The sequence below is a fragment of the Manacus candei genome, unplaced genomic scaffold (genome assembly GCF_025592945.1).
Source record: "Manacus candei isolate 608988 ecotype Guabito, Panama unplaced genomic scaffold, ASM2559294v1 h1tg000022l, whole genome shotgun sequence".
Classification (NCBI taxonomy): Eukaryota; Metazoa; Chordata; class Aves; order Passeriformes; family Pipridae; genus Manacus; species Manacus candei.
In genome coordinates, this window is record NW_026138070.1 from 2,018,366 (window position 1) to 2,032,209 (window position 13,844).

The following is a 13,844-nucleotide window of genomic DNA, read 5'->3' on the forward strand; positions in this document are numbered from 1 at the left end:
CAGGCAGGGAATGCACTGGGAGGTTCTCCAGACACTGCTGTGCGTGGCCAAGGTGCTGGGCAGGCTGACCTGAGACATGGGGGCTGGCACCACTGCTGCCAAAATGTGCCAGGTGGGAGGAATCCTCCCCGCCCTTCCCTGCCCTGGTTGGACATGGTGGTACCCCACAGGGCTTGTGATGGTCTGATCAGAGGCATCTCCTCTACAACTCCCTGATAGGAGGGTGGAGCCAGGTGGGGGTTGGTATCTTCTCACAGGTAAGAAGTGACAGGACAAGAGGAAACAGCCTCAAGTTGTGCCAGGGGAGGTTTAGATTGGTTATTAGGGAAAAATTCTTCATGGAAAAGTTGTCAAGCATTAGAACAGGGTGTGCAGGGAAGTGGTGGAGTCACCATCCCTGGAAGGGTTCAAAAGGTGTGTGGATGTGGCACTTGGGGCCATGGTTTAGTGGTGAACATGGCAGTGCTGGGTTGATGGTTGGACTCCATGACTTCAGAGGTCTTTTCCAACTTCCAACATGATCCCATGACTGATGTGCTTTGTGCAGCTCTTGGCTTCTTCTCAGGGATTCTCCCAGGAGGTGCAAGTTGACCCCTCTCCCAGCTCTACATCTACCCAAGACAGAGGGGAGGGGAGGCACAGGGGGCACAGGGCTGGGCAGCAGCATCACACAAGGACCTGCTCACCTTAACCCTGTCCTGCTGCAGTAGGTGCTGAGCAGTCCCCAGCCTCTGCCACAGCAGCACGAGGCGACCAGACCAAATCCCAAAATTATCCCCACTACTTCTTCCAAAGGTGTCGACCTTGGACACATCTCCCTCAACAGAGAAGGCTCTGGGCACGCCACAGGCTGTAGCCACGCTTTCACCTTGCAGTGCCCCCAGTTTCAGTGTTTCTGCCCCTGGTTTCTTAACTCACATCCTGGTTGGTCATGTCCCAGTAGGGCCGCTCTCCGTAGGACATCACCTCCCACATGACGATTCCGTAGCTCCACACGTCGCTGGCTGAGGTGAATTTGCGGTACTGAATCGCCTCAGGAGCTGTCCATCGTATGGGGATCTTCCCACCCTGCAGGGAGGAGACAGGGGATGGGAACAGAAGGAGCGAGAGCAGCCGAAAACATGAGTGTCCATAATGTTTGCCTGTAATATTCTGGTAAAACCCCAGAAGGAAGAGACCACAGGACTATCTCTCAGGCTACTTCAGGATGGATGTGGATTGTCTAGCCAAGTTGGGAAGCCTTTGGTGATGATGGTTCTCCCCATTTGGTGACCTGTCCCACCACTCTCCTGTTATTCACCTCACAAGCCATATTTTTGCCTATTACTCCTTATTATATCATCTGGTGCCACTGCAAAAAGTCTGTCTTTTTCCTCCAGGTCACTTAGAGGGTTCCCTCAGCCTCCTCTTCATCACATTAAACAAGACCAGCTCCCTCCACCTGCCTCCTGCTACAGTTTTCCTTGGCATGGAGAAATGCCCATGGTGCTAGTAGTGACTTGGGTAGAAAAATTAAAGTCTAGAAACACAGGAAAATCCAAACTGATCTCCCTGCATCCTTTTGCTGTCACCTCTCTACCTCCAGAGCAGGATATATGGAATTAGAACACCTTCCCCTTCAGCCTTCAATAGCTCCTTGAAGTCAATGGTACCTCATTTTTGAGCTGGAGTCCTCGTATCTCAGTCTGTTTGTGGATACACATGATCCAGAAGGATCTGTTTCTGGAGACCAGGATGGAGTGAACAGCTTCTGCTGGGTCACTGGTGGGAAATGGGATGGACTGGGTGGGCACTGGGGGCTCTGTCATCCAGCTCTGGAGAAATGAGGGCTCTCCACTCCCCACACAGGGGAGTCAACCCCTGAAGAACACAGGAGTGGCACACACAGAGCCATGCTCTGCTTAAGCCCTTCCATCCTCCTGATTTCCCTCCGGGAGCTTTGGGCTTGAGCCACTCACTCCAGGGACATTCTGAAGGGAAATTCTTCCCCTGTGCTGAAAACTAAGCAAAACTGTCTATGTTTTGTGGCTGGGAGAAGATTAAAGGACATTATATTTTGTCAGTTAATAACTGGTATGTGTTATTAAGGGTCTCCTAGGGCTTCCTAGGACTCAGCCCCAGTACATGCCAGAATAATGAAGAAAGATAATGTTCCTTAATCTTCTCACAGCCACAGATCTCAGGCAAAATATTCTGTTTTCCACAAGAGGGAAAGACCAAGCACTCCCCACCAAGCATGATGTCCCCTCCATCAGGCAGACTCTTGACAGAGCTCATGGCAAGCAGTGGGTTTAAAAAAAATATATAAAAGAGAGGTTCTAAAGTAGAAATTACAGACTTTGGAGGTTCTTTGTAGAGGAATTCACTTCAGTGAGACCTCCCATGTCTGTGGTGATCTGACCCAGGGCTTCAGCCTTGAACCTCCCATGCCACAGCTTGTGGCTGTTGTCACCCCTGGGCACCAGGGGTGGTGACAATAAAACCCACTTGTGCATCCCAGGACAGGGATTCTGCAGAGGAAGATCCTCCCAGTTCTCTGATGCAGCAGGTGCACATATTCTGTCACTACAGATAATCTATGTCCTGCCACAGTGCCCACAGTCCAAGATGAATAAATTAGGGGTGACAAATTCATTATTAGAGAGAAAAGCTACAGGCACAATAACAGGGATAGAGAACAGCAATAAATACCATGTATTTACTTAACAAAGGGAAAGTTAATTGGCTGTGAGGAACATGGTATGAAAAATAAATATTATCAGTGTTTCTAAGGCTGTGTAAGATGGAAGAGTTGATGTTTGAAGCTACACAGGTTCAGAAGAAAATAAACCCTCACATTTTTGGTGTTTGTTTGGTATTCAGCTGCTGACACAATTCACTAAGAGCTATGCCAGGCAGCTTCAAAAGACCCAGGAGGGATGATTTCCTCCAGCAATACCAACGCTAATTTCCAGGAATTCTTGTCCTAGGCATTGATCCTGTTGCACTGTTCCAGAGCCATGCTGTGTGATATTTATGAGAAGTCCTGGCTACAGCCTCACTGAGCAACAAGTCTTCAAGCAATCCTTTGGTCCCAAGGAACATTCTGTAGCCTGAGACAGGCCACGAGTCCTTGGTGGCACTTGTGTCACTGGCACTGTGGGTGTTCCTGGGGAGTTGTTACATGTTCATGAAGTCATTTCTAGGAATGTTTCTGTCTAATTTATACAGATTCTCTGGAGAATCAGTATCTAGTACTGCTGGGATGAATGCCCAGCATGCATCCACACTTCAGTCTGTCGTTCCTGGGGCTGAGCCTGTGACATGACATGGAGAAGGATGACAGATTCCTGGACAGAAGGATGATGGATTCCTGGACAGCAGGGCAGCACAACTGGACAGTGATGACAAAAAAACCCCACACTTGCTGCCTTGGCAACAAATCTGTCAGGGCAGCATTTCAAAGGACCCCAGCTGGATCCCACTGAGTGGGTATAGTGCATGATCCCACTTAAGGGATATATATCCCAACCAGGGATACATATGTTTGGAAGAAGGCTCAGCTACCCCCAGGAATGACAGGACCTTGCAGGAGAGAATCTTCTTCCATTTCTTTCACTGGTCTTTCCCATCTGGGACCTCATTTCCACCGCTGACGCCCTGGAAAAGCGACCTCCCTCTTTTCCCTCTCCAGCCCCTTCCCTCACCCTCCCACCCACCCCTCCCTCTGGAAGAGCAGCGTTACCAGGGCGCTGGTGTAGGTGGGGTCAGAGGTGTCGTCCTCCAGGAAGCGGGAGAGGCCAAAGTCGGACACTTTGCAGACCAGGTTGCTGTTGACCAGGATGTTTCGGGCAGCCAGGTCCCGGTGCACGTAGTTCATGTCTGCCAGGTACTTCATGCCTGCAGCAATGCCCCTCAGCATCCCCACCAGCTGGATCACCGTGAACTGCCCGTCGTTTTGCTTGGGGAACAGAGGAGGAGACCATGTGAGAGGATAAAAACACAGCCTGGCACGGTCAGGCAAAGAACCAGGAGTGTCTTTCCACACAGCTCTGCCATGAATGTGTACATTCCCTCCAAAGGGGAGTGGAGAGCTCACAGGGGCTGGAATTCACCCCCACTCACCCCAAGGGCATCACCATGGTGGCTGCTGTCACCCAGAGGTGCACCCACCTTGCACAGGAGGCCTCAGAAGGGACCATCTATTCCTGTTATCACCCTTCTACAGTCAATTTTCCACTTCAAGCTCAGAAGTAGAAATACTTGGACAGAGCAGCTGGAGGTGAAGTCCTGCTGTCTTAAAGCCCCGTCAGACTGTCCCTCTGTGCCAGTTTGTACAGGCACCTGTGGGTGTGCAGGAGGGCACAGCCTCTCCCTAGGATGAGACATGGAACAGGTGGCACCTCCACCTCTGTTCCCAAACCACAGACCTCTGGACTATGCAGCAGCTGCTCCAGGGGACACTGGGCAGGGAAGGGCACTGGGAAGGGAACCTTCCCCCCAGTCCTCCTCTGTCCCAGCACAGTTTCTGGAGCTGCCCACTCCCAGGATCCCGTACCCGCAGGAAGGAGTCCAGGGAGCCGTTCTCCATGAACTCGGTGATGATCATGACTGGAGAGCTCTTGGTCACCACACCCTCCAGGTGGATGACATTGGGGTGGTCAAACTGGCCCATGATGCTGGCCTCGCTCAGGAAGTCCCGTCTCTGCTTCTCCGTGTAACCAGACTTGAGGGTCTTGATGGCCACAAAGATCTCCCTCTTGCCAGGAAGCTTGAGATGCCCACTGCACACCTCACCAAACTCCCCTGTGGACAGACAGGTTGGGCTTGTCAGCTTCCCACAAGCTCCCACTGGTCCAGCCCTGTCTGCCCTGCACGTCCCTGAGCTGCCACCCACCCCTTGATCTCTGCTTCCTCCCTCCTCCACACCAAAGACCCCCCTTTCAGGTAGACCCATCACTGTGAGGAGCACTGGATATGGGACTATTTGCACATGGGAAGTGGGTGTTCATGTTTCGCCAGCACTGGACCCCACTGCTCCTTCTAGTCCAGGCTGGGGCTAAGACATCAGTAAACACCAGTCTTCCCAGTACAGGTAAGGCTAAATCCTCACCTGATCCTGGGAGCACGAAGGAGCCTGTGGTGCTGAGGGGAGCCAGCCATTCCCAGGTCACCTACCTGCCCCGATCACCTGCTCGATCTTGACACAGGAGATATCGATTTCTTTTGCAAACTCCCTGACAGCCTCGTTGGGATCTTCGTAGGTGAAGGGATCAATATAGATCTTCATCCCTGGAGTCACTGCACAAAGGTGAGGAGAGAGTCAGATAGCTGGATGCAACTGGAACAACAGGTTGTTGGCATCAAGGAAAAGAGAAACTTGTTTGCTTGAGGGTCTTTCTGCCTCAGCAAGTTGCATAATCAAGGGCACAAAGCAGAAACAGAGAAACAGTTTGAGAAGGAACATGCAGAGTCATGTTTCATAGGACTATTAAAGCTGTATTTAATGAATATCAGTTCACAAATCATTGTTGGGGTAGTGAGGGGATATGTTGTGAGCTCAGAGTGCAAACTGCAGACTGACTCCTCCATGAGAAGTCTGTGGCCCTTCCAGGGGCAGTGCAAGCAGAATGGACAGTCCAGTCTGTTCTCCTGACAGGTAACCCAAGGCTGGGTTTCCTCTTGGGAGCCCCAAAATGGCCAAGACAAGCTGTGGAGGACACAAGGAAAATTGCAAGCACCAAGTTCTTCCTGCTGGGCAGAGTAGAGGACACAGTGACATGTCCTGGGAAAGGCAATGGCCATGGGACCTGGTGAGGCTGGACTGCTGCTGCCACATCCCACACTACCTGTGGGACAGCTCTTACCTATGGGTCTCCTCTTTCTATACCCATTTTCTGGCCTCTGGCTCACTCCAAAATGGGGGTTATATGGAGAGCAGAGCTCACAGCTCACTAAACAAGAAGCCCAACACAGCACCAGAGCATGAGTCCCAACTCCAGGATGCTGGTTGGATTCAGGGGGGTTCTGCAATGCTCACAGGCTACCCAGGCTTTGGCAATTTGCTGTAGTCTCCCCACAGCAATCACTGCTGGGGAGTGAGCAGGGACTGAGCCTTGGACAGCTGTGCTGAGTGTGGTAGTGGTTAAAAGGCACCTCAGGCCCTTTAGCAGCTCATGTGCATCCCATGGCACCAAGTGGTGCAGGCACAGCTATCAATGCCACCCCAGCCTGGAGCTGTCATGTCCCACACCAGGCCCAGGAGAATGTGTGAATGTGTGTTTACAGCCTGGGCTGACAAACACCTGAGAGCTGCATTTTCATAATCTCTCCTGAAAAGTGTCATTTATCCTGGTAAGGGAGAATGTGGTAAGGGCCACAGGGCTGCAGCTCAGAGCTCTGCCTTTTGGGAGGTGTTTCCCAGATAAATGAGAAGCAACAGTGAGTCCTGAGCAGGAACACTACTGGTGTTTTTTCCATGCTCTGAGCAAGGTTTGGATTTGTACAGGAAAAGGTTATTAAAAGGGCAGAAATGCTGAAGCTACAAGTGGAACACAAGGAAAAATAACAACTGAGACTGGAATAAAGCAAGATTAGAGCCATGTGTCTCTAGTGAGGGAGGAGAAAGGAATTTCAGGGACATGCAGGCAGGGATTAATCACAGAATCATGGAATGGCTTGGGTTGGAAGGGATCTTAAATGACCTCATCTCGTTCCACCCCCTGCCATGGGCAGAGACATCTTTCACTATCTCAGGTTTCTCCGAGCCCTGTCCAACCTGGCCTTGGACACTTCCTGGGATGGGGGAAGGAGGATGCACTGAGGTGAGGCAAAGGGTGTGCAGTGAGGCTGGGAGCAGGAATGCTGGATTGAGGGAGTGCCTTGCACTTGGATGTTGGAAGAGGGAGGCTGCAAGAGAGGGCATGTTAGGTATTGTATTATATACCTATACGTAGATACAGCTCCTATCTACTGGGAAGGTGGGAGCACTGGGATGGGCTCTAGCAAAGGGGTGTGGGCTCCTGCAGAAGGACAGCACTCTGCAGGAGAGGGACAGGCCAGGGAAGGGGTCTCACTGCTGCCCACTGGGCAAAGCTGAGGAGACAGAGGAGCAAGACATGGTGTGGTGGCAGGAGCTGCAGCACAGAAGAGGGTGAGGCTTCAGGGGGCGTGTTGGATGTCACAGGGGTTTGCAGAGCATACCCAGGGGTTGGCTCCGGCCAGCACACAGGGCTGGGGATCAGGGCAGGGATCAGGGGGCTGGGTGAGGGGATGCTCCTGCCCACACATGCACACCCCAGGAGGCCCCTGAGCCCCCCCCCCAGAACAAGGAATGAGTGAACAGGAACACAAACCGAAGAGCGAGCGGCCCCCCCGGGCGGGCGGGGACCCTCGGTACGTACTGTGGCCACTGGTGTAGTGCTGCAGCTTGTCCGTGTACTCGGAGTCCGCGCGCTCAAAGCCCCTTCTTCTGGAAAGGAAGGGAGACCTGAGCACAGCATGGGCCCTTCCCACCCCCGTGCCCTGCCACCCTGCCCCCAGGGACCACCTCCTGCCCAGCCCTGGCATGCTCAGGTGACCTACCTGTTGCACACGATGCCGATGACGACGACGGCGATGAGGAACACCAGCCCCGCCGCCGAGGAGCCGATGATGAGCGGCAGCTTCTCCTGGACGCTGGTCTGGTATTCAGCTGGTGCACAAAGAAGAGGGAGTGGGTTACTGTGTCATCCCTCACAAGCTCATCAAGGTCAGAGCAAAGCCCACCACATCTGCGTGGCTGTTGCTTCCTTTGGTCCAGGACAAGGTGGTGCTGTTTCAGGCCTGGGATGTGCCCCAAGTAGGCAGGTTGGATGGAGCTACCCCTTTTGGGAGGAAGATTTAGTCCCATGGATACGTGCTGTGCCTCGTCCTTGGCCTCAGGCCTGGAAAACTGGCTTGGCCTGTTTTATTTAGCAGCACAAATTTAGAAAATTAAGAGCTGGCTCTGCATTTGTCATCACCAGCTGGGCACACAGAAGACATAAAGTTTGCTTCCTCTAACTCCAGCTAAGCAGAGGCATCCCCATGGCAGGAAAGCTGGGCAGGAATCAGACCCAACTACGGGATTGTCTGCATGGACCACCATGGCCAAGCCTCTCTCCAGGTCTTGAATAAATGCACATGACTTGTCAACACACCCTTAAAGGGGCTGACAGCAAGGGGATCAGCACTTCTGCCAGTGCATCTCCATGGCTTTCTGGACCCTATGTCACCTTCACCCAGAGGTGACAGACTCACCTTCAGTCATGGTCTGGAAGTACATCTTCCCACTGTAGCGGCCGTACCCGGCCACAGTCCGTGCCCGCACCTGGAACACGTAGATGGTGCCAGCTTTGAGGTTCTGCACTGCCACAGTGTTGGTGGGGCTTTTCACCGTGGTCGAGTTCAACTCGCTCAGATCCTGCCAAGGAAACACAAATCTGTGGTCGGACAAATCAGTTCAGAATTGCACTTGGCAATATGGTTTAGTGGGCATCGGGGTGAAGGTAGGACTTAATGATCTTGGAGGTCTTTTCCAACCTTAAATATTCTCTGATTCCATGATGCTAAGAGCTAAGAGTGTTTGGATGCCTCTCACAAGAAAACTGAGTCCTAGACAGTGGACAGTCCAGGACAGTGGAGAGGCCCAGTGTGGGCCCCAGGCAGGGACTGGGAATGCAGAAAAGCTGTCCCAGGTCTCCCTGGCAAGGCTTCCTCTTCATCTTCTTGATCTCACAGTTTTCCCACTCCTTTGGGCAGCATGAAGAGGGAATGGCTATCCCAGCTCTCACTCCATCCTGGGGACAGGTGGGAAATGCCAGGCAGCAGCTTTGGCTCCGAGCTCAGGGATTCTGGTGTCCAACACTGCAGGATGGAGTCGAAAAACTCAGAGAATCATGGAATGGTTTGGGTTGGAAGGGACCATCTCATTGCACCTCCCTGAAGTCCCCTGAGCCAGCCCAGGAGCAGCACTTCCAGCATCCTTGGTCCAAGCCCCATCCTGGGGCTGTTGGGCTCTGACCAGAAGCTCCCAGGCACCACAAGGGCTCTACTCCCACCTCCAGCTCCAGCTGGCACAGGTCACCTCTCCCAGCCAGCCCAGGAGACATCAAAGGGCTCCTTTGCCTCCTAAACTATTACACTGGTGACCAAACTGGGCTGAATGTCTTCAAACAACTACAAAATGAGCATAATCAAGCCCAATCATTTTGCATAACGAGGAGAGCTGATTACCCTTTGCAGTGCTTGACACCGCAGTGGCTCTCCAGTTCCCACACTCTGGGATGAGTTTGGCAACTTTGGCCAAAAATTGCTCTGCCCTTTCTACATGAAGACAGTACACACTTCTTTCAGTAGGGCAAATGTTGGCAGGTACCTCTTGGAAGTGGAAAAAAGCCACATTAAAAAACACAGAGAGCAGCAACGTCAGGCAGGGTTTGCACAACGACCTGCACTGATTCCCTCCAACTCCACGTGAAAGCAACTCTTAATGTTGCCTTTGTACAGGCACCTTTAACAGCACCTAAGAATAGCAATGTTATAAATAATCTGTGAAAGGGAAACAAAAATATATCTTTGTTTCAGGTATTGTGAGTGGCTCTTTCCAGTCAATGCTAAAATAATTTCTTCCAATTTTTTTTAAATTTAATTTATCTCTTTACATAGAAGAGAATCGGTTCAAAATGAAGAGCCAAGGCACTTTTTATACAAAATGTGTGTGCTGCTATTCATCATTGGAGCTATTTTCATGAAAATAAAACATAATTTTCTACTGGGGAAAAAAAAAAATTCCAGTAGAAACAACTTAAAACAGCTCCAGAGATCTTTGCTGAGCATTCAGAAGCATGAGGGACAGTTTGCAGTGAAATATTTGGAAGGAAATCACCTCTGCAGAGACTGGTAGTGGACTGAGAACACACCTGGGGTGTATCACACACCCCATCCAACTGCAAGATTGATGGGAAGCAGGGGAAGAGCACAGCAGAGCCAAAGCCCTGCATTTTGGGAGTGTTCCCAGGCACCCAGTAAATGGCTTTCAATTGCAAAACCCAGCCCTGCAGTGGCCAGACTAACCTGGGATTCAGGGACTAACCTGGGATTCAGGAACTAACCTGGGATTCAGGGATTAACCTCTGGCCCGTCAGCCCGAGCAGGACAGAGTGTCCTTGTGCACATACACACATCCCTTGCTTGGGGAGGAGTCATAGGCATGTTGTTCTTCAACCAAAGAAACAGAAAAAAAAGGTACCATGAGGTTTAGATGATTCTGCCCCTCTGCTCTGCTCAGGTGAGACCCCCCTGCAGAGCTGCCTCCAGCCCTGGGGGACCAGCACAGGAAGGACGTGGAGCTGCTGGAGCGAGTCCAGAGGGGGCCACGGAGCTGCTCCAAGGGCTGGAGCCCCTCTGCTCTGGAGCCAGGCTGGGAGAGCTGGGGGTGGTCAAATGGAGAAGGGAAACTCCAGGGAGACCTAAGAGCCCCTTCCAGGGCTGAAAGGGGCTCCAGGAGAGCTGGAGAGGGACTGGGGACAAGGGATGGAGGAACAGGACAAGGGGGAATGGCAGAGGCAGGGTTAGGTGGGATATTGGGAAGAAATCCTTCCTTGTGAGGGTGGGGAGGCCCTGGCACAGGTTGCCCACAGAAGCTGTGGCTGCCCCATCCCTGGAAGTTCAGGTTGGACAGGGCTTGCAGCAACATGGGAGAGTGGAAAGTGTCCCTGCTCACGGCAGGGGGTGGGATTAGATGAGCTTTAAGGTCCCTCCAACCCAAACTCATTCTGGGATGATTCCATAACTTCATGAAATACCAGGACAGAGAGCACCCAGCACGTGGGGCTGCTCGGGTTGTCCTCTGTGCTCTCTCCCTGATGCCTGAGAGTGGCTTGGGCCACTTGTCCCTATCATCAGGGACACAGTGCCCTAAGCTCTGACAACACTCACCTTGTGGCTGCCTGCAAAGACCGACCATCACCAGCAGCCCAATGTTTTAGACAAAAATTCCCTTTATTTACAGCCTCCCCCAGAAAACAGAGGGGAGAGGGATGAAAGAAAGAGGGTGAGAGATTAGGAGAAAGTAAGAGGAGGAGAATGAACTCCTTGAGGTCTTCAGCTTCTACATTGAGGGTCCCCAGGGACCCCTCTTGCTTTCCAGATCTGTCTTGTTATCTACTCATCTATCTTGCCACATATTCTGGGATCGTTTCCAAGGGTCAAATAAATGGCTGTGATTTATGCAATATAGGTCAGGACCTATTTAACAGCTTACAAAGGAGCACCCCCTCCTCCCTGTTCTCCCTCTGGCTCTTGGTGATGAGAAAATAGGTCACAGGCAGGCAGTGGGGGGGGGATTAATCATTTCTTCCGGCAACTGCTGGGAAAAATATTTTCAGTTCCATTTAATCATAAAGCTTTTTAATTAGTTGGTTTGCAATTTATAACGTATAATGTTTATAAGCTCTTGTGTAAGGGGGCAGATTCCCAAAAGGAGAAATCTCCAGCTCCCCACCTCCCCTGGGTCACACGGATGGAGTTCACCAGCAGAGCCTGGCAGGTCCTGGAACTAATACCTATGTGGTCTTCAGGTCTCTAAGCAGCCACACAACTCCAGCCCCATGGGATGGACACCCTGGCATAGTCCAGACTGAAATCCCTCTGCTCTTCTGAGCAGGGAGATGGTGGAAGGGGCACGTTCCTCTGGGATGAAAGAGCCAGAGCTGCAGGAGCCCTTCACACCGACCCCATCCTGCAGTGTGGGCCCTCCATGGGAGCATGGGACAGATTCTCCCTGGTACAGCACCGAGGTTCAGGATGCTAAACTCATGCCAAACTCACCTTTGGTGCAAATCTAGGGACAGCATTCCATAAAACCTCCAGGATGGGACACCCAAAAAGTGTGCTCTGGCCCTGGACTGGATATTCCCACCAATCCCCATTCTTCCAGTACAGGGAAGAGAAAAACCAGACTCTTGGCTACCCAACTCTCCCTGCAGTGGGTCCACCTGCCCCAAGTGCTGTGGAGGTGAAGGGAGAAGCTCCTCCTGAATGACCAGCAGATTTTCCACACTTGGGTCACTGGGACTGGGGTCTGGAGGGCTGATGGCCACTGCCACCCCCATGGCCAAGGGCAGCAAGAGAAGTAACCTGCTGATCAGCCAAGTGCTGTAGCTGGTGTTACACCCCTAAGCAGAGCTCTGTACCCCCTCCTCTCCCCAAAAGCTGTGGTACCTTCTCATAATACTGCAGCTCATAGTCCAGGATGACTCCGTTGGGCTGGTCAGGCTGGGACCAGGAGAGGGTGATGCTGTCAACGGTGCGGCTCACCTGGTGCATGATGGACACGGCAGAAGGAGCTGGAAGAAAGAGAGCAAGGCAGGGACCTCAGTCAGACACCAGCACAGGTGAGACCCACAGCCCAGGCTGGAGGCAGGCAGGTGGGTTACTGATGTTTGGAGCTGTGGAATTCACTCCCAGCTCAGTGGTCAGGAGATCCTGGATTTTGCTGTTTGTAGAGAGTGGTTAGGGAAGGAAAAAAACGCTTCCACTGAGTTTGTAATTAGAAAACACATAGGGCAGTGTCTCCAGCAGGAAAAGACATAATTCCAAGGCAAAACAAGCCCAGGGTTGGAGCAAGCACAGCATTGTTCCAGCTGGGAAAAGCCCCACCAGCCCAGTAACATGCAATCCTTCCCACTTGCCATGGGGAAATCGGGGGCTTTGCACTTTGCCATTTGCATAGGGAAGCTTTCCAAGGCTTGGGAGGAGCTTCCCAAGTCTCTGGAGGGCACGGGAAGCTCCTCGGCTGGGCGTGTGGGGTCTGCCAGCTGCACACTCCAACCACGGGAGGTGCATCCAGCGCATCCAGCGGCGTGAGCAGGCAGCACAAACCTGACCTGACACGCTGACAATGCAGAGCCGCCCGGCCGGCCCGGCCCCTGCAAGCAGCACCCCCCAGATGCCACTCGTCCCACGGGCACCAAGGGCCCTGCCCGGGCAGCTGCCACCGCGTGGCCCCCACGTCGCCGCCGTGGCTTTGACACGGGGCCAGGCGGGAACAGCGCTGGTGCCACGGCGTGGGAAAGCTGTCCTGGGGAGCTGTTCTGACAGGCCCGTGGGGCAGGGACCACGGCACGGAGCTGCCACCTCCCTGGGAAACTCCGGCCGGCTCTGCTCCTGCTGCGGAGCCTGGGGCAGGTGAGCCAACAGCCTGGGCTGCTCGTGATCCAGCTGGATCAGGAGGCTGCAGAGCTCATCGGGGCTGGAGGTGTGTCAGGGGAGGGTTAGGCTGGATCTCAGGAAAAGGTTCTTCCCCCAGAGAGTGGCCAGGCACTCAACAGGCTCCCCAGGGCAGTGGTCATGGCCCCGAGGCAGAGTTTGGACAACGCTTTCAGGGACACAGTGGGATTGCTGGGGTGCCCTGTGAAGGGCCAGCAGTTGGAGTGGATGATTCTTGGGGGTGCCTCCCAGCTCAGGGATAACCTGTGATTCTCTGGTTGTAGGTACTGACAGCAGAGATGCCACAGCACTGCAGGATCAGCCACCCACCCTTGCTGGAGGGCTGACACACACACGGGTGCCTGTGCTGCCTCCTCTCCTCTGCACTGAGAGCAGCGAGCTGAGCACCTTGCCCACCCTGCCCACCTTGCCCACGGCACTGCTGACACATCCACATCAGTCCAAGGCCTTTCCAGACCTCACCCAGCACCAGCCCTGCCCTGGAGAGTGTGAACTCCAGCTGAGCTTAGCCCTGGCACGTCTGCCAGCGCAGACTCACCGCTCCAGCAGCTCCAGGGCAGAGGGGAAGCCTCAGGGGTGGGAGAGGACTGGAGCAGGAGCATGAAAGCTTCCCC

At 53.1% G+C, this 13,844-nt stretch overlaps 2 protein-coding genes across 4 annotated transcripts in view; one reads left to right on the forward strand and one right to left on the reverse strand.

Moving 5' to 3' along the window:
- The window catches only part of LOC127470628 (coiled-coil domain-containing protein 81-like), a 165,760-nt gene that overhangs the window by 109,472 nt on the left and 42,444 nt on the right, over positions 1-13,844 (forward strand). The gene's annotated exons all lie outside the window — the stretch shown is intronic.
- Positions 1-13,844, reverse strand: part of EPHB2 (EPH receptor B2) — a 108,751-nt gene that overhangs the window by 7,921 nt on the left and 86,986 nt on the right. The window contains exons 6-13 of one of the 2 annotated variants that reach the window (XM_051786325.1): positions 12,223-12,347; positions 8,260-8,422; positions 7,564-7,672; positions 7,383-7,450; positions 5,158-5,280; positions 4,538-4,785; positions 3,725-3,940; positions 919-1,068 (exon numbers count right to left, since the gene is read on the reverse strand). In XM_051786325.1, coding sequence (XP_051642285.1) covers positions 919-1,068; positions 3,725-3,940; positions 4,538-4,785; positions 5,158-5,280; positions 7,383-7,450; positions 7,564-7,672; positions 8,260-8,422; positions 12,223-12,347 — 1,202 coding nt within the window. The remainder of the gene's footprint in view (positions 1-918; positions 1,069-3,724; positions 3,941-4,537; positions 4,786-5,157; positions 5,281-7,382; positions 7,451-7,563; positions 7,673-8,259; positions 8,423-12,222; positions 12,348-13,844) is intronic. The other variant, XM_051786326.1, reaches the window with a different exon arrangement.